Source organism: Oryctolagus cuniculus, chromosome 6 (assembly GCF_964237555.1).
Source record: "Oryctolagus cuniculus chromosome 6, mOryCun1.1, whole genome shotgun sequence".
In the NCBI taxonomy this organism is placed as follows: Eukaryota; Metazoa; Chordata; class Mammalia; order Lagomorpha; family Leporidae; genus Oryctolagus; species Oryctolagus cuniculus.
The window spans coordinates 126,070,912-126,089,661 of NC_091437.1; the positions used below are offsets into that span (position 1 = coordinate 126,070,912).

General features: G+C 50.2%; 1 protein-coding gene across 2 annotated transcripts in view; it reads right to left on the minus strand.

Annotated features, from left to right (window-relative positions):
- Positions 1–18,750, minus strand: part of SNX31 (sorting nexin 31) — a 64,326-nt gene that overhangs the window by 20,508 nt on the left and 25,068 nt on the right. For both annotated transcript variants that reach the window (XM_070075371.1, XM_002710716.5), the window contains exons 7-10: positions 18,273–18,360; positions 14,693–14,762; positions 5,176–5,268; positions 756–959 (exon numbers count right to left, since the gene is read on the minus strand). In XM_070075371.1, coding sequence (XP_069931472.1) covers positions 756–959; positions 5,176–5,268; positions 14,693–14,762; positions 18,273–18,360 — 455 coding nt within the window. The remainder of the gene's footprint in view (positions 1–755; positions 960–5,175; positions 5,269–14,692; positions 14,763–18,272; positions 18,361–18,750) is intronic.

Sequence of the window (18,750 nt, forward strand, 5' to 3'; positions counted from 1 at the left end):
TTAAATAATAGATACGGGGCCGGCGCCGCGGCTCAATAGGCTAATCCTCCACCTTGCAGCGCCGGCACACCAGGTTCTAGTCCCGGTCAGGGCTCCGGATTCTGTCCCGGTTGCCCCTCTTCCAGGCCAGCTCTCTGCTGTGGCCCGGGAGTGCAGTGGAGGATGGCCCAAGTGCTTGGGCCCTGCACCCCATGGGAGACCAGGAGAAGCACCTGGCTCCTAGCTTCGGATCAGCACGGTGCACCGGCCGGCACATTGGAGGGTGGCCAATGGCAAAAGGAAAACCTTTCTCTCTGTCTCTCTCTCTCACTGTCCACTCTGCTTGTCAAAAAAAAAAAAAAAAAAAAAAAAAAAAGAAGAAGAAGAAGAATAGATACAGAAGTGCCCAGCCCAGCAGTTGGTACTAAATAGGCTCTCAGTCAATCTGACAACGAGGCTTTCTCTTGCAGGGAGAAGGTACTGTATGCAAGCTTCCAGGCCCCCTTAAGAAGAGCCTTGCTGGTCAGCATCCAGTTTCCAAGAGAAGAGTTTGCCAGCACTGAACACAAAGCAAGTGCTCAATAAAAGCAGCTGTTATTACTATCTGCTATTGTGACAACAGCTGCGCAGAGCAGCAGGGAACCATGAGTGGTATTACCGAGCCAACTGGTAAACCTGTCTCCCTACTGCCGACTTGGTCATCAAGAGCAATGGGGTTTTTAAACCCCAGGTGGAGGCTGTATGTCACGGGAAAAGCAGGCCGCCGGGATACTCACGAGGAAAGTGACCTGCCAGCACTTCACCCTGCTCAGCTGGAACGTGACGTCTCGGGTCTGGCCATCCGGCAGGGTTATGCAGCAGCTGATCTCCTTGTTGCCGACGCAAAGAACAGCCCGGCAGCCTGGTTCTGGGTAGTCACAGGTGCAGGGATCCAGCTGCACGCACCCGTAGTGCTGCGCCTCACGGGCCAGCTCCAGAAACTGCTCCAAAGGGACGAGGACGCGGGGGAGAGAGGAAGCAAAAGATGCAGAAACTTGAAGCCGATGAAACCCTCACGTCAGAGGCTATTGCCAGTCTAGGAGGATGCCGGGAACCGAGTCACAGGAGAGCACCTTGCTTTTTTTTCTGGGGCACAGGAATGAAGACCACGCCTCTGCAGTGACGACAAGCCGTGGGGAAGCTCGTGGCGTGCCCTGCCGGGGCAGGAGCCATTCCTGCCTCATCAGCATCATGTCCCTGCACCTGTAACGGTGCTTGGGACAGAGCAGGACGGGAAACGCACCATGGGAGGAGTAAGAGTGGGGTGGATAAAATGAATGAGCAGAGATGATTCTATCGTAGCAGATTACAACAACACACACAGCGAGTGTACATTTAAAGTGTCTTTTAAAAACTACCTGGAGAGGCCGGCGCCGCAGCTCACTAGGCTAATCCTCCGCCTCGCGGCGCCGGCACACTGGGTTCTAGTCCCGGTCGGGGCTCCGGATTCTGTCCTGGTTGCCCCTCTTCAGGCCAGCTCTCTGCTGTGGCCAGGGAGTGCAGTGGAGGATGGCCCAAGTGCTTGGGCCCTGCACCCCATGGGAGACCAGGAAAAGCACCTGGATCCTGGCTCCTGCCATCGGATCAGCGCGGTGCGCCAGCCGCAGCGCGCCGGCTGCGGCGGCCATTGGAGGGTGAACCAACGGCAAAGGAAGACCTTTCTCTCTGTCTCTCTCTCTCACTGTCCACTCTGCCTGTCAAAAAAAAAAAAAAAAAAAAAAAAAAAAACACAAAAAAACAACTACCTGGAGATCCACATTGGAAGAAAAGTAACTTGTTTTTACAGACTGTTTTGACAGTGGTGTTGTCAGAGGAGAGTTTGGAAATGGCTACGAAACAGCAGCACAAGGAGGCCTGTTTTTTGTTTGTTTGTTTGTTTGTTTGTTTGTTTTGGGCAGGCAGAGTTAGACAGTGAGAGAGAGACAGACAGAGAGAACGGTCTTCCTTCTGTTGGTTCACCCCCCAAATGGCCACCATGACTGGTGCTGTGCTGATCCGAAGCCAGGAGCCAGGTGCCTCTCCTGGTCTCCCATGCGGGTGCAGGGCCCAAGCACTTGGGCCATCCTCCACGGCACTCCCGGGCCACAGCAGAGAGCTGGCCTGGAAGAGGAGCAACCAGGACAGAACCGGCACCCCAACTGGGACTAGAACCCAGAGTACCGGCGCCACAGGTGGAGGATTAGCCTAGTGAGCCGTGGCGCCCGTCAAGGAGGCCTGTTTTCTACAGAGAGAGTTCCAGCACCCCCAGATGCCCAGGGGACACTCTTAGGATACTCTGACCACAGGCCAGGTGTGGTTCCAGCTGCAGTCCTAGCATTCTGTCCTATTATGTTTGTCTAGGATTTTCATTTTTAACAAAGTATTGTTACTAACAACTGCATTTAATAAACTGATATTGGGGGTTGGACTTGTGGTGTAGCAGGTAAAGCCGCAGCCTGTGACCCTGACAACCAATATAGGTACTGGTTAGCGTTCTGGCTGCTCCACTTCCAATCCTGCTCCCTGATAATGGCCTGGAAAAAGCAGTAAAAGATGGCCCAAGTGCTTGGGCCTCTGCCACCCATGCTGGGAGACCCAGATGAAGCTCCTGGCATTGCAGCCACTTGGGGAGTGAACCAGTAGATGTAAGATCTCTCTGTGTCTCTTCACTCTCTCTGTGTAACTCTTTCAAATAAATAAATCTTTAAAAAATAATAAATAAATATGGGACTAGCACTGTGGCGTGGTGGGCTGGGCCTTTGCCTGTGGCACTGGCATCCCATATGAGTGCGGGTTCATGTCTAGGTTGCTTCTCTTCCAATCCAGCTCTCTGCTGTGGCCTGAGAAAGCAGTAGAAAATGGACCAACTGCTTGGGCCCCTGCACCTGCATGGGAGACCTGGAAGAAGCTCCTGGCTCCTGGCTTCAGATTGGCCCAGCTATGGCTGTTGTGGCCATTTGGGGAGTGAACCAGCGGTTGGAAGACCTCTTTCTCTCTCTCTCTCTGAAACTCTGCCTTTCAAATAAATAAAATAAATCCTTAAAAAAAAAAAAAAAAAAAAAAAAGAATGATAGCTACATAATGACAACCTGGCTCTTTCCCAAGCCTCTCCTGAAGCAAGGGAGCTCCCACCTCTCGTTCAAGGACTATGCTCTCTGACGAAGTGAAACGTGGCAGAAGTGAAACGTGGCAAGACGTAAGCGGAGAGGGACAGCTGACTCTCAGTCTCGCGCTGTAGGACACAGCTGTGCTGGGACCCGTGCTGCAGCTTCGGAGATGCGTTCGGCTGCCTGGTCTTCAGCAGGGTCACTGAGAATCATCCTTGGTACCTGTGCAGGGTGGGAGCGGGGCTGGGTCAGCTTGCCCCGGAGCGCTCAGAGAGTGGGCGCATGCTCTTGCTACAGGACTTTCTTACTCAGTATAGGGTATGAGTCGATCATTGTTTATTTCATTGTTTGAGAGCACTTACAAATGTGCAATCATTCCTTAATTGCAATGAGCTAAAACAAATGCAAGTAGTTGTTTGTACACGAAGCTCTCTTTTGCAAGAAAATTGGGGTTGAATAAGTAACTTACTCAACACACTTGCTGGCATTTGCCATTCAGTGAGGCAATGTCCCTGAGGAAAACCAGAAGACCGCAATATGCCAGCATGATCTACTTGAAAAATTAGTTCTTTGAAGATGAACTAGAAAGCACTGTTTAACGCATATGGTAGCAGAAGGTGTGTATGTATGTTTCATTTAGAACAAGGGTTAGCAACCTTTTCTGTAAAGAGCCCTGTGGGAAATCGTCTCTATCACCACCATGGACCTCTACACTGTAGCACGACAGCCACCTCAGACAATGTAGAAACAGGTGCGCGTGCCTGTGTGCCAAGAAACCTTCATTGGCAAAACCAACAGCCCAGGGGCTGGCGCTTATCTCGGATTTATATCAAAAGGCTCTTCTTTAATTAGCTCATTTCCAGTTCCACACTTTCTTGTCCATTTCCATCAAGGAAAGCAGTGGTTGTTCGTGTGTGGGCTCTGACAGCAGCAGAACCTCACAAGCACTTACGTAATGCTGGGTATGCATCAGCACTCCACGGTGCTTTCAGGAAAAAACGAATTCATTGCAGTAAGGCCTCAACTTTGAAATCTAATTCATGTACTTAAGGTTTTTTTTTGTTTCATTTTGTTTTTATTTATTTTACAGGTAGAGTTATAGACAGTGAGAGAGAAAGACAGAGAGAAAGGTCTTCCTTCCGTTGGTTCACCCCCCAAATGGCCGCTACGGCTGGCACGCCGCACCAAACGGAAGCTAGAATCCAGGTGCTTCCTCCTGGTCTCCCATGGGGTGCAGGGACCCAAGCACTTGGGCCATCCTCCACTGCCCTCCCGGGCCACAGCAGAGAGCTGGACTGGAAGAGGAGCAACCAGGACTAAAACCCAGTGCCCACATGGAACGCCAGTGCTGCAGGTGGAGGATTAACCAAGTGAGCCACGGCGCCGGCTCCTTAACTCTGCCTTTCAAAAAATATATATATACAATAAAGTAGAAACCATTTCTTTGTTACGATATGTCTGGCTAGTCAGACCCATACGCACTGCTTGGGAGCAGGAGGCATCTGAACTGGTATCACCATCAGGAAGGTTTAAAAAGGGATATTCAGAAATATCACCTAAGGAATAGCAGAACACAGCCTCAGAGAGCGAGGATGGTGGCTGCAGCGTTCTGAGACCTCCAGCCGAGATCTGGCCCAGGCGCTAGAACACAGAGCGTGCAGATTAATCAGACACAGGCTGCGGCCTCATGGTGCTCACTGCCAGAGTGATTTATAGAAGCAAATGCTGGAAACAACCTGACTTGCAAGAATAGGAAACCGGCGACTAAGCGAGAACAGGATCATAAAGTGGAATACTCCGTAGTCATTAAAAAGAATGCTGAAGATCTATATTAATTAACTTGGCAAAAGACTCATTAAACACCATCTGTAGTTTTTTCTTTTTAGAATCTTTAAGCAATAGGCTTTTACTAATTGCATAACCAGAAAAATCAATGCACGTGTTCTCATTTTTTAAAAAGAACCTTAGTCTTCAGTGCCTGACAGTTTAATAAATTATAGAAACAGTGCAATTCCACAGCATTTCTTAACTCTCCTCCAAGGGGTTTCTCTTGGTGTAATATTTGATTCACCTGTGTTTGATTGTCTTCTTTCTGGAGAGCTTCTAATTTCTGCCTCTGTGCCTGTGTGGGTTTGGCCCATTCTTTGTCAATGTCCTCTTTTGCCTTAAAACAACAAAAATTGTAAAATTAGCAGTCGTGGCAGAAATAAGTTAATCTGACAAAAAGTTCATTGTGTAGGAGAGCTTAAGTGGTTCCGTATAATGATGGAGCGTGTGATAAAGGTTTCCTTTTCAGTTATGGGTAGGAAGAGATTTTGCAGCAGTTTGAGGACAACTGAAAACACTTGGCAAAGAAAATAAAATTAGTTCTTTCCCCACACCACCCAGTCAACTAAATCATGGATGAAAACTTAAATGTGGGGGCCGGTGCTATGGCACAGCGGGTTAATGCCCTGGCCTGAAGCACCGGCATCCCATATGGGCGCCGGTTCTAGTCCTGGCTGCTCCTCTTTCGATCCAGCTCTCTGCTATGGCCTGGGAAAGCAATGGAAGATGACCCAGGTCCTTGGGCCCCTGTGCCCGCATGGGAGACCCAGAGGAAGCTCCTGGCTTTGGATCGGCGCAGCTCTGGCCATTGCGGCCAATTGGGGAGTGAACCGTCAGATGGAAGATCTCTCTCTCTCTTCTGATTTTTGGGTTAGAGATGCCCAACCCAATGATCAGAATTGGCAGTGATCTAGGAAAATACACAAGACATTGCAGACAGGATTAATAGGATTGACAGTAGTATGGCTTGAAAAAATACTATTTTCATTTACTCAAAAGGCAGAATGAGAATGAGAGCAAGTGAGAGACATTGATCCTCCATCCTAAGTTTCACTCCCCAAATGCCCACAATAGCCAGAAACCAGGAACTCCATCCGGGTCTCCTACATGAGTGGAAGAGGCTCCAGGAGTTGAGCCATTATCCATTGCTTCCCAATATCAGGCAATATCACAAAGCTGGATCAAAAGGGGAGTAGCTGGAACTCAAACTCACTCTGATATGGGATATGGGGATCCCAAATGGTGGCTTAACCTTGCTGCACCACAACCCCCGTCTCTACCCCAGTACAACTTTCTAGAGGAAACTAGGCAATGCAAATCTAAACCCACCTAGGAGACCCATTAACACACAAATGGGGAAAAATATATTGACAGCCAAGTATTGCCTTGTATAACGAACAAACCTCAGCTAACATATCTATGTGCTTACTGTGTGGCTCACAATGTCCCAATTGCTCCAAGACAACAGTCAGTCTCCCCAGCCACCCTGTCAGCATGTAGGTATTGTGATGAAATGCCCAAAATAGGCCACTGAGTTCGGGTATAATGAAAAAACAGGCTATGCAATCAAGAAAAATTAAGTACAATACTTAATGATATGGGATATTATATGGAATACTTAGTAACACAGGAAGGAAAAGTCTATGATGTATTAATATGTGATAAACACCAAGTTACAAATGAGGCATAATCAGAAACTTCAATTTTTTTATAAAACAGCAAAAAATAAATATCCACCAAAATCCAAACAAAAAACCTCGTATAAAGACATGAATCAAGGGAATGGATGTGCATATATAGATATATGAAATGTATGTGAACCAAACACACCGAAAAAGTCAACAGTTTGTGTTTATGGGCTGATTTAAGATGTGGGTTGACATTTACTTTCCATTTTGGGCTCTTCCAAGTTTGCAGTCGTTTTATAAGATGAAAGCAGTTTCCATTAAAAAAAATTAAAACTGAATATCTGGCTGGGCCTGGCTGCTTGGCTGGGTCACCGCCCTCATCGATCTCCCCATACTCCGAATCCCTAAGCTGGTTTCTCGATGATTTCCTGATTCAGTGCAGCTTTCAGTGTGACACTGGGCTCAAAGGCAGACGTCACCTGAAGACAACTGCCTCTTGTGGAAGCTCAAAGAATTTTTTGGAAGCAAAAAGAAAAATAGAAGTAATGAAGCCTGCTGCTCCAGGTACCTCCTCCTACGCTTTCTTCTCCTCCTCCTGGCACTGTTGCCTGTTTCCTTCAGCCAGCCTGGCCTCCGGGGAGACTCAGGTCTTACTGTCCATCCCATCAGCAGTGCTACCTTAGCCTCTCTTCCCTGACTGTCCATGACTGTGCCTCCCATCAAGGGAAGCCCCATGCCCTTGACCTGGGTGCACCTTGCCCAGTGTCCTACGTACAGCAAACACCCAACAACTCCCTGCCAATCAGCAGACACCCATTTGCACTGCAGTCTGAAGTGTGTGTGTGTGTTATACCCCTTGGTGACTGGCAAGTTATGTTCATTTCCAAGAAAAGAACAAAATGCTGAAGATGGGGGCAGACGTTGTGGTGCAGCAGGTTAAGCCGACACTTGTGATCCCAGCAACCCGTATCAAAGTGCCATTTCTGGTCCTGGTTTCTCTGCTTCTGATCCAGCTCCCTACTAACGAGCCTGGGAAAGCAGCAGATGATGGCCCAAGTACTTGGGCTCCTGCCACCCACATAGGAGACTCAGATGGAGTTCCTGGCTCCTGGCTTTGGCCTGGCCCAGCTCCAGCCATTGCAGCCATTTGGGGAATGAATCAGCAAATGAAAAATTCTCTCTCTCTCTTTCCCCCCTCTCCCTCTCCCTCTCTCTCCTTCTCTTTCTCTGTCACTGTGCCTTTCAAATAAATAAATAAACCTTTTTTAAAAGCTGAAGACATTTCTGACATTGCTATTTAGGTTGGCAAAGGGGGATATGGCATTGAGAGAGAAGAAAAATATTTGTCGAGAATCTATTTTAGGCAGGTTTTCTTGTTGACTTTTCCCTGTGGAGTTGGAGGTTCAGAGAGGCCATGATGTTCAGGATGACCCAGCAAGTGAGTGGCCACAGATTAAACCCAGGTCTGACCTCCACGCCTAGCCAAGCCATTAGATCCTTATTGGGCAGGCTGCTGCCCACCCCAAGGCTTTCTCCTTGTCACCGACTGTCCTGGAAGCTGAACCCACACACCACATACAGAATGGAATCAGCATGGGCGTGAGTGTTTTCTCTCTTGAATTCCGCTCGATGTTGCAGCTCCACAAGGACTGGTTGGCACAGGGCAGCAAGGTCAGAGAGAGAGACACAGGGCTCAGAGGAGTAGGTACTGACTGCAGACACCTCATTCATCGCCATCCGTGGCAGAGGTCACCAGCTCTATGACTTCTATCACTCGAAAACTGTCCACCCTGATCTGGGGCTCACAAGTCATCATTCAGATGCATCTTCTACAGTGTCTCACTCCAAGGCAGTTCAGACAGTGAGTCAAGTCTAGACAGACGTCGCCACTCGTTACACAGTGCCTGGAAGACCGGCTGATGGGGACTCACACAGAACCCAATTTTATAAACCGAGTGAAACCGCAGAAGCCATGGTTTTCCTGCCTGTCAGCCGCAAGCACTCCAAAGCCTGCCACAGAAGGCACAGTAGTGAGAAATGGCGAGCTTGAGCCTTACAAAGAAAAGCATCGCTCACTCAGTTCTGGCCAGCAACGCTCAGTGCGGGGTACGTATGCACCTGCACAGGGCACGGGGCCACCAGGGGCCATCAGCTGCTTAGCCACAGGCCTGACATGGGCCAGGGCCTGCCTGGAGGAAGGGGCACCTTTTTCTCATGTCCACAAGGTCACTGTACTAGGCCTGCTGAAACGAAAACTTAGAAGCGATTAAGCCTTCAACATCCGTGAGAAAACCTAGACACGTATGTGTCTGCATGTGGTCTCCCAGTTTGTCAACGTCAAGTTCAAAAGGAAGGAAGAGAAGAAAGGGAGCAGGACATGGTAACCCAGTGAGCTCCCTGGCCATCCTCAGGGCCATGTGCTTGTAGAATCATCAAAAGGCTCTCCTTCACGGCTGATTAGCACAACTCCCCAATGTATTAGAACTCATCATTCACATATCTTAGGCATGTGAGACGCACTCTCTGTCCATGGTCATCGAGAGCCTGGCTAGCGAGAGATCGCGTGGGAACCGGTACTGGCCGCCCACTGGGCATGATAGGAGAGGACATGGGTCACTACCGGGGGAGCAGGGAGGGAGGGAGGTGCATTCTTTTGGGGGCAGCCAAAGAAGGTATCTGCAAGAGGCTGCAAATTGTGCGCCTGCCTTGGCTGCTGAGCTTGGGTCTAATTTCTGATTTCTCAGTACCCCGGCTCAGATTCAGGGAGTGATGCAATGGTCATGATAATGATGACTGCAACATTAGCTACAGTTTTTGGAAGACACTACCAGGCAAAGAGCTAAGATGTGAATAATTGTCTGTGAAAGCTGGGAGAAGATTTAGAGTCTGTTAGTTTAACCTCATCACTTACTAGGGGGACATCGTGGTTTGGAAGGTGGTGGGCCAGAGATAACCTTGACAGAAAGCCAGTGGCAGAGTAAGGGACAGAACCCAGGAAGCTATCCTTTTCCCAGTCACAAGCAGAGGAAAGTGTCTCTCTGGTTTACAACTCCTAATGAAAACAGACAAAAATCAATGTGGGGCAAGCACTGTGGCACAGTGGCACAACGGGTTGGACCACCACTTGCAATGCCGGCATCCCATATGAGCACCAGTTTGAGTCCAGGCCACTCCACTTCTGATCCAGCTCCTGGCTAATGTGCCTGGGAAAGCAGGAGAGGATGGCCTACATACTTGGGTCCCTGCACCCACATGGGAGACCTGGAAAAAGATCCTGGCTTCTGGCTTCAGACTGGTCCAGACCTGACTGTTTCCATCATTTAGAGAGTGAACCAGCAGATGGAAGAGCTCTCTCTCTCTCTCTGTAATTCTGCCTTTCAAATAAATAGGCTTTCAAAAAGTAATATTGTAGGGGCTGGCACTGTGGCGTAGCAGGTAAAGCCACTGCCTGCAGTGCCGGCATCCCATATGGACACTGGTTCGAGTCCCAACTGCTCCATTTCCAATCCAGCTCTCTGCTATGGCCTGGGAAAGCAGTAGAAGATGGCCCGGGTCCTTGGGCCCCTGCACCCATGTGGGAGACCCAGAAGAAGCTCCTGGCTCCTGGCTTCAGATGGGCACAGCTCTGGCTGTTGCAGACAATTGGGGAGTGAACCAGTGGATGGAAGCTCTCTCTCTCTCTCTCTCCCTCTCCCTCTCCTTCTCTATGTAACTCTTTCAAATAAATAAATAAATCTTTAAAAAAATGTTATAGTGCTAGCAGCTTTGATCTCTCACCACAAGAACAGGAAACCACATTGTAAAGATCACACACCTATTTCCCACAGGACCAATATTAGACGTGGTGATGCAATTTCAACCAATGATGTCGTAGTAAATATACCAGAAACATGAATAATTTATCATAACGTTAAGAATACAATGGCAATGAGCCCCCAATAAACATTTAAAATGGTAAATCCTGCCCCATACCCAGGTAACATGAGTGTAAGTACATTGAACATGATCACGTATGGATCATAGTATGCTATGGGGGGTAAGTATGTGGCCTTATCGCTAAGGTGCTGGTTAGGATGCCCACGTCCCACACTGGAGTATCTGGGTTCGAACCCCACTCCAGCTCCTGACTGCAGCTTCCTGCTAACACACACCCTGGGAGGCAGCAGGTAGTGGCTGAAATGATTGAGTCCTTGTCACCCACATGGGAAACCTGGATTGAGTTCTTGGCTCCCAGCTTCAAGTTGGCATAGTCCTGGCCATTGCAAACATCTGGGGAATGAACCAGCAGATGGGAGCTCTGTCAGTCTCCATCTCCTTCACTCTCTACCTCTTATATTTAAAACAGGAAATGGACTCAAAGCTATTCTGACCATAAAATTTGACAGCACATATTAAATACTTTTGGATGACATTTTCATTTTCCTGCTGGAATTTAAAAGAGCTTCATGGAGATGCTTTATTAGTGCCTTGGTCTCTTAATAAAAGCACCCAAGGAAGTGTGTGTGCTGAGATTCTTTACCTTTTATAAGCCTCTAGGAAGCTGACACATCAAAATGTACCCACTGGGGCCGGCACAGTGGCACAGTGGGTTAAAACCCTGGCCTGAAGCTCCGGTATCCCATATGGGCACCAGTTCTAGTCCCAGCTGCTCCTCTTCCGATCCAGCTCTCTGCTATGGCCTGGGAAAGCAGTGGAAGATGGCCCAAGTGCTTGGGCCCCTGCACTGTGTGGGAGACCTGGAAGAAGCTCCTGGCTCTTGGCTTCAGATCAGCCCAGTTCCGGCCATTGTGGACATTTGGGGAGTGAACCAGTGGACAGAAGACCTTTCTCTCTCTCTGCCTCTCCTCTCTCTGTGTAACTCTTTTAAATAAATAAATAAATCTTTTTTAAAAAAGTTTATTTTGATATGAACCATGTCAAAATCCATACCAGGAGAGTCATGAACATTTCTTTTCCTTTTTTTTTTTTTTTTTTTTTTTTTGACAGGAAGAGTGGACAGTGAGAGAGAGAGACAGAGAGAAAGATCTTCCTTTGGCTGTTGGTTCACTCCCCCAGTGGCCGCTGCAGCTGGCACATCGCACTGATCTGAAGGCAGGAGCTAGATGCTTCTCCTCGTCTCCCATGGGGTGCAGGGCCCAAGAACCTGGGCCATCCTCCACTGCACTCCCAGGCCATAGCAGAGAGCTGGCCTGGAAGAGGGGCAACCGCGACAGAATCTGGCGCCCCAACCAGGACTAGAACCTGGGTGCCGGCACCGCAGGTGGAGGATTAGCCTAGTGAGCTGCGGTGCCGGCCACATGAACATTTCTTAAATCAATTATTTTGATTTCTTTGAGAGACAGACCAAGAGAAACTTTCCATTCACTGGTCCACTCCTCAAATGCTCACAACAGCTGGGGCTGGGCCAGGCTAAAGCTGAAAACTCAATCCAGGTCTCCCACATGGGTGGTGGGACTCAATTACTGAAGCCATCACCTGCTGCCTCCCAGGGTGTGCATTAGCAGGAAGCTGGAATTAGCAGTGGAGCCAGGACTCAAAGCCAGGCTCTCTGATGTGGGACGTGGGTACCTGAGTGGCATCTTCTCTGCTGTACCACACATCTGCCCCACCACGACCTTCTGAGTACACACGAAGGCCATGTCCTGTCAGAAGTGGACGTGCTAAGGGGGAAATGAAATGAGTACAGCAGCATTTGGGGTCTTGTCTCAGTGAGACGGCGAGCCTCAGTGGGGTTTGAACAGGGCAAGGCCACCCTGGGGACGGACTGTGGGATATTGTCAAGGAATTCCCAGGAGGCTGGGAAAGTTCTCAACCTCCTTCCCAGAATTGTTGAGCCAGGCCTGCAAAGGACCAGGTCTCCCAAGATGTTGATGTGCCGAGAGGGAACGCCCGGGGGCTGCCGGGGAGGCTGGCAGAGAACTGAGGTAGGTCAGCCAGGGGCTGTCGGGGAGGCAGCCTCTGCTTCCACCATACTGCTTAGCAGAACCCTCACACCCAGGGCAGGGAAGGGAAAGGGGGCCAGACTCTGAATTCATGTCTGTAGAGGCTGGGAGGTAGAGGTGGGCAGGACCACCAACATACCACCCAGTGGAAAAGGAATACGTGGTCTTTGTTCAAAAACCATGAGGAATTCCAAGGTGGCACTGAATCAGCATGAGACCCTTCAGAACACAGGGTCCACTGCGGCTGCCAGGTCATGGGCCACGGGAGCCCGTGTGTGTTGCTTGCTGGCTCAGGGCAAAGAGGCTATCATGAGTGGGATTTAGAGGTTGCTATGGGCACTGTAGGACTTGTCTCCCCAAAACTCAGGCGAGATGCTTGCAGACTAAGAGTAGAGACTTGATCTGGCTGTGGCTAGAAGTTGGGAGGTCTGGAGACATGCCCTGGGAGAGTGGTTCTCAGGAGAGGTTTAATCGTTTGAGTTCAAGTTTGCCCCAAGTTCTCTCTCTCTCTCTCTCTCTCTCTCTCTCTCTCTCTGCTTCCTGGCTCATCACGTGATCAGTCCTCCATCAGACGCTAGAAAATGGGGAACGCTCAGTCCTGAACTGTAGCCACAGAACTATAAGCGGAAATAAACTAATTTCCCAAGAAGCTCCTCGCAGGTATTTTAGTTAAAGTAACAAAAGCAGACTAATACAGCGACCACGTGTGAACTTAGTCTCAGGGATATTCTTTCATGTCAAATTAGGCTAGATGGTGGAGCATCAGCTATACATTCAGAGAGCGACGGTTAAGAGAGAGGTGGGATTCTTCTCCCTCTGTAAATTGTTCTTCTTGTTTTTTCATTTTGGTATTTTTTCTTTTTTTGACAGGCAGGGTTAGTGAGAGAGAGAGACAGAGAGAAAGGTCTTCCTTCCATTGGTTTACCCCCAAAATGGTCGCTACGGCTGGCGCGCTGCGCTGATCCGAAGCCAGGAGCCAGGTGCTTCTCCTGGTCTCCCATGGGGTGCAGGGCCCAAGCACTTGGGCCATCCTCCACTGCACTCCCGGGCCACAGCAGAGAGCTGAACTGGAAGAGAAGCAGCTGGGACAGAACTGGTGCCCCAACCTGGACTAGGACCCAGGGTGCTGGCGCCGCAGGCAGAGGATTAGCCTAGTGAGCTCTGGTGCGAGTCTCATTTCGGTATTTTTAATAAAAATGGACACAACAGAACACTTACCATTTTAGCCATATTTCTAAGTATGTGATTCAATGGCATTAAATACAATCAAAATCTTGTATAACCATCCCAACAACCTATACCTAGAAATTGATTATCCGCCAATAACAACTCTGTTCCCATGAAATAACAGCCTCCCTTCCCCCAGTCTTAGTCCCTGGTAACCTCTATCATCCTTTCTGTGTCTGTAGGATTCTTTTTTTTTTTTTTTTTTTTTTTTTGGACAGGCAGAGTTAGACAGTGAGAGAGAGAGAAAGGTTTTCTTTTTCCCATTGGTTCACCCCCCAAGGGGTCGCCACAGCCAGCATGTTGCAGCTGGCGCGCTGCGCCGATCCAAAGCCAGGAGCCAGGTGCTTCCTCCTGGTTGCCCATGCAGGTACAGGGCCCAAAGACCTGGGCCATCCTCTACTGTACTCCCGGGCCATAGCAGAGAGCTGGCCTGGAAGAGGAGCAATCGGGACAGAATCCAGCGCCCCAACCGGGTCTAGAACCTGGGATGCCGGCGCCACAGGCAGAGGATTAGCCTAGTGAGCCGCGGCGCCAGCTGAGGTAGGATTCTTAACTACTACATCTTAAAAAATGATTTCACGGGGCCAGCGCCGTGGCTCACTTGGCTAATCCTTCGCCTGCGGCACCAGCATCCCATATGGACACGGGGTTCTAGTCCCGGTTGCTCCTCTTCCAGTCCAGCTCTCTGCTGTGGCCCGGGAGGGCAGGGGAGGATGGCCCAGGTTCTTGGGCCCTGCACCCCATGGGAGACCAAGAGGAAGCACCTGGCTCCTGGCTTTGGATCAGCGCAGTGCACCGGCTGTAGCAGCCATTTGGAGAGTGAACCAACGGAAGGAAGACCTTTCTCTCTGTCTCTCTTTCTCACTGTCTATAAATCTACCTGTCAAATAAAAAATAATAATTTCATGCCAAAATGGCCTGTAACATCTGGCAGTGTCCTGAGAGAGTGCTTGGTCCCCCTCACCTGCAAATACAGCAAGCCAACGGCCACTCTGCAGTCCATCAGCTTGGCGTCGAGGGATGGATCCATGTACCTGCACGATTCAAGCGTGTTCAGTGAATACCTACGACACGGCCAACAGCCCACCTGGCAGTCAGTCTTTGGAAAGCGGTGTCTCCTGCCCTGCAAACCAGGGCTCCCTTGCCTCACACAGTCACACGCCTGCACCTGCCTAGCCTTCAGTTTGTCCCTCGTCCTCTTTGGTTTCACATGTTCTTTGTAGTCTAAGCTCTTACCTGATGGGCTCTGAGAGTAAAGATTCAAAAGTAAAAGAAGTAAAGAACGCTTCAGGGGCAGGGTCTTCATCCTTGTTCCCACTCAGCCTCCCTCTTGGTCACCAGTTACTAGACACCCTGTCACCACCCTGAGCCCGGGCCACCCTCACCTCTGGGCTGAGCTGCTCTGGTAACCCCTGCCCAGCATTCTCCCTCCATCTCATGCCCCACAGTCTAACCAGAAGGGGCTCTCCTGAGTCACCTTCCAGACCCTCCAAGTCCCAGGAACTGGACCATTTATTCTGCCCTCTCCCAAGGCCCACCAAGGGACCAGCCCGGCGCTCATTCCTGTTCCACTCTTACCACCCCTACTGCCAACACCACCTTCCAGGCACATTTTCTCTCCTCTCCCCCTGCCAGGAAGCCACTGCCTCCCCCTCCTCCGTCCTCAGCTGATCTGCCTTTCTCAGCAAGGCTCCCCCAGCGTCCCCTCCTCTGGTGCCCACCCTCCAAGGCTGCGTTTGTAACTCATGCCCCGCGCTGTGGAAGCACAGACAGTTTATCCCAACTGCTGCTCTGATCAAGTTTTCTTTTTTCTTTCTTTCTTTTTTTTTTTTTTTTTTTTTGGACAGGCAGAGTGGATAGTGAGAGAGAGACAGAGAGAAAGGTCTTCCTTTGCCGTTGGTTCACCCTCCAATGGCCGCCATGGCTAGCGCGCTGCGGCCAGCGCACTGCGCTGATCCGATGGCAGGAGCCAGGTGCTTCTCCTGGTCTCCCATGGGGTGCAGGGCCCAAGCACTTGGGCCATCCTCCACTGCACTCCCTGGCCACAGCAGAGAGCTGGCCTGGAAGAGGGGCAACCAGGACAGAATCCGGTGCCCCAACCGGGACTAGAACCCGGTGTGCCGGCGCCGCAGGCAGAGGATTAGCCTAGTGAGCCGCGGCGCCGGCCTGATCAAGTTTTCTTGATGCCGAATGTGAAGACTCCGGAGCCTGCCCAGGGCCGCCTCTCTGGGTCTCGGCAGAGCAACTTGCAAAGTCCACTGGACTCATCAGCAGGATGAGCAGAAACGTTGCTGCACAAGTGTGGTGGCCTGCTAAGAATGACCAAATCAACCAAAACGGCCAGGAGAGGGTTCCCGAGGGTCAGGAGAGGGTGATCTGCCATCAACCCGACAGCAGAGCTGGCAGGCCAACACTCAGACTGGAGGGGCGCCGGACTTAGGCCAGGTAGAGGATGAGAACGGTGTTTTGGGGTCAACTTCATTCTGGGCATGGGGAGAAGCATTCCCATTGACATTCCATTCAGCTCTTGCCCTGTACACCCCAGAGGCCCCTGCACAGCACAGCACAGCAACTGTTAGCTCTGAGAGTCAGAGGGTCCCCAGAGCCATCCCTCACTGGGGCTCTGGGGGGCCAGGGCAGGCACCCTCTGGTCTGGAAGGAGCCACACTGTGCGTCATTGGAGAGATGCACCCAGAGTCATCGCAAGCAGAGAAGACTGCTCAGCATGGATAGGCCTTTTGGGGAGGCCCCACAGGCTGGGAATCGTAGCTCTTGGAGCAGCCCTGCCTGCTCCCATGCAGGGAGGCCTCGTTCAGGAAAGAGGGCGGGCAGCTGTGGGACACTACAGTGGTTCTCTGCATCCAGACATGTGGCCCTGGGCTCCAGCATCAGCGCGGGACTGCCTTCTCCCCAGCTCTCATGAGCAGAGGCTCGGCCTGGGTCCAAGATGCTGGCTTGGGGTGGTGTAGATGCGTTCCCTTGCACCTGTCATCTGGAGTCTACCTATTTCACGAAAACACAGGCACAGGCACAGCGTGATTCCTACTTTGGGCCTCAAGGTGAGGGACAGCATCTTCATCTGTCCTTGGATCTCAAGTTCCCAAGAGGGCTCGTGAGTCCATCATCTAAACCCCAAGGATTTTAGGGGCCACTATAATCATCAATGTCATCAATATAAAAAGAATAAAGATGACCAAGACTGATAGAGCATATGGGATTACTTTAACCTTGACAACAACCCTAGGAGATAGGTATTATTCTTCTTATTATTATTATATTTTACAATTACAGAAATGGAGGCTCAGAACTGGCTGGGGCTATGTAGATAAATCCTGAGAGACTGGGACTTGGATTCACGGATTCTGATCCCAGGATCAGCTGGGCATAGACCCCCACTCATTCCTAGCCTCTTGAGTGAGGCTATTTCACACTGTGATACAGATGAAGAAATAGACCCAGAGACACCCAGTGCCTTCCAGGACACCTGATCTCCAACCCTTAAATGGGCCTGAATTCTTTCCCTTGCCTCTGGCTCCTTGCCCCAAAGTTTTGACCATTTTTTAGAATAAAGGAAGTCTTCAAAAAGCTTGTGGAAATGCATACTATACATTTGTTTCAAACCTTTTTTTGTACAAAAAAATCAACGGATCTTTCATTCCATTTTTCCGCAGACCTGCGGAAGTACCCTCTCATTTCCAAACAGCAGCCTATGAACTTCTTCCAGCCTTGTTGAGAATGTCCTTCCAAAATTCAAAGTCACCCTGGCACTCCAGCAAGGCATCATGAGGTCAAGGTAACTACAACCCCTGGATTTCAAAATGCCTTTCGGTAAAGCTTCTGTCCTGACTACAGAATAGCTGGGCTGGGAGATGTGAACCAGAGTGGCCATGCAGTGCATACATAGGATCATCTCTGGGAACCACAGGTTACAGCAGCGAGGATGAGTAAGTGTGCTGGCCTCTCAAAGTGATGTTCTGCTCATTGGTTCTTCACGGAACCCCATTTCTGGGGAAAATGACTATATTTTCCGCAGAGGGACATGTGCGTCCTATTGGGCTAGGAATATGGGGGGTGCTGGTGCGTATCCTTTAAGCCAAATATTCAGAGTCACATTCACGCAGATAGGCCAGGTTCATCCTTGGCCATCAGGGATTTCCACAGTTCAACAGATGAATCAGATCTGCTGACCGTTGTCCGCCACTTCCTCCCTTAACACAGCGAGGATCCATCCCAAAGCAAACCCTTGCCAACACCGCTTCCATCCCGTGTCTCAACCCCTCCCTTCCTTTTGCCTCTCAGTGCAGATGGAGACTGGAGGGTCCCCGGCTCATCCCAACAGCCCTGAGGACTCGCTCGAGGACAGAGAAAGCCACCCCCAGCCCGCTTCCCTGAGGACAAGCATCCTGGTCCCTTCTCCCTGGCTTTCCTCTCCTGCTCCCCCGCTCTCTGAGGCTGCCGGGCTGTGAGCAGCCGAGGCGGGACCTGGTAAGTGCTGATCGGCCAGGGGAGATGCCCGAGTCCCTCCCGCTGCACTGAGCGCTCACCACTTCCTGAGGCCAACGGTACAGCCGTCCATGTCGCAACTCTGAAGACTGACATAAGGGAGTTCAAAGTCCACCAGCTTTTTCACCACTGGAGAAAGAGCAGAGGCAGTCTCATTGGTCGAAACAGCTCAAGTAGTTGACACATAGAGGCTTTCGAGTGAGAAAATAAAGCCTGATTACTGGAAAAGAAAATCACAGTTAATGCTCTCTTGCATTTTGTATGACTTTGAAAAGTTCATTCAGCAAACAAATATACTCGCCCCTCGGTCTTCACAGGGAACTGATTCTAGGGTCCCCTGCAGACAGCCAGCCTGGGAGACGCTCAAGTCCCTCATATGAAATGCTGTAGTGTTTGCATATAACCTTCCCACAGCCTCCATCCCATCATCTCTATCTACTCTTATCCTACTTAATAAAACGTGAATGCCACATAAATAGCTATGATATGGTATTGCTTAGGGAATACGGACAATGAAAA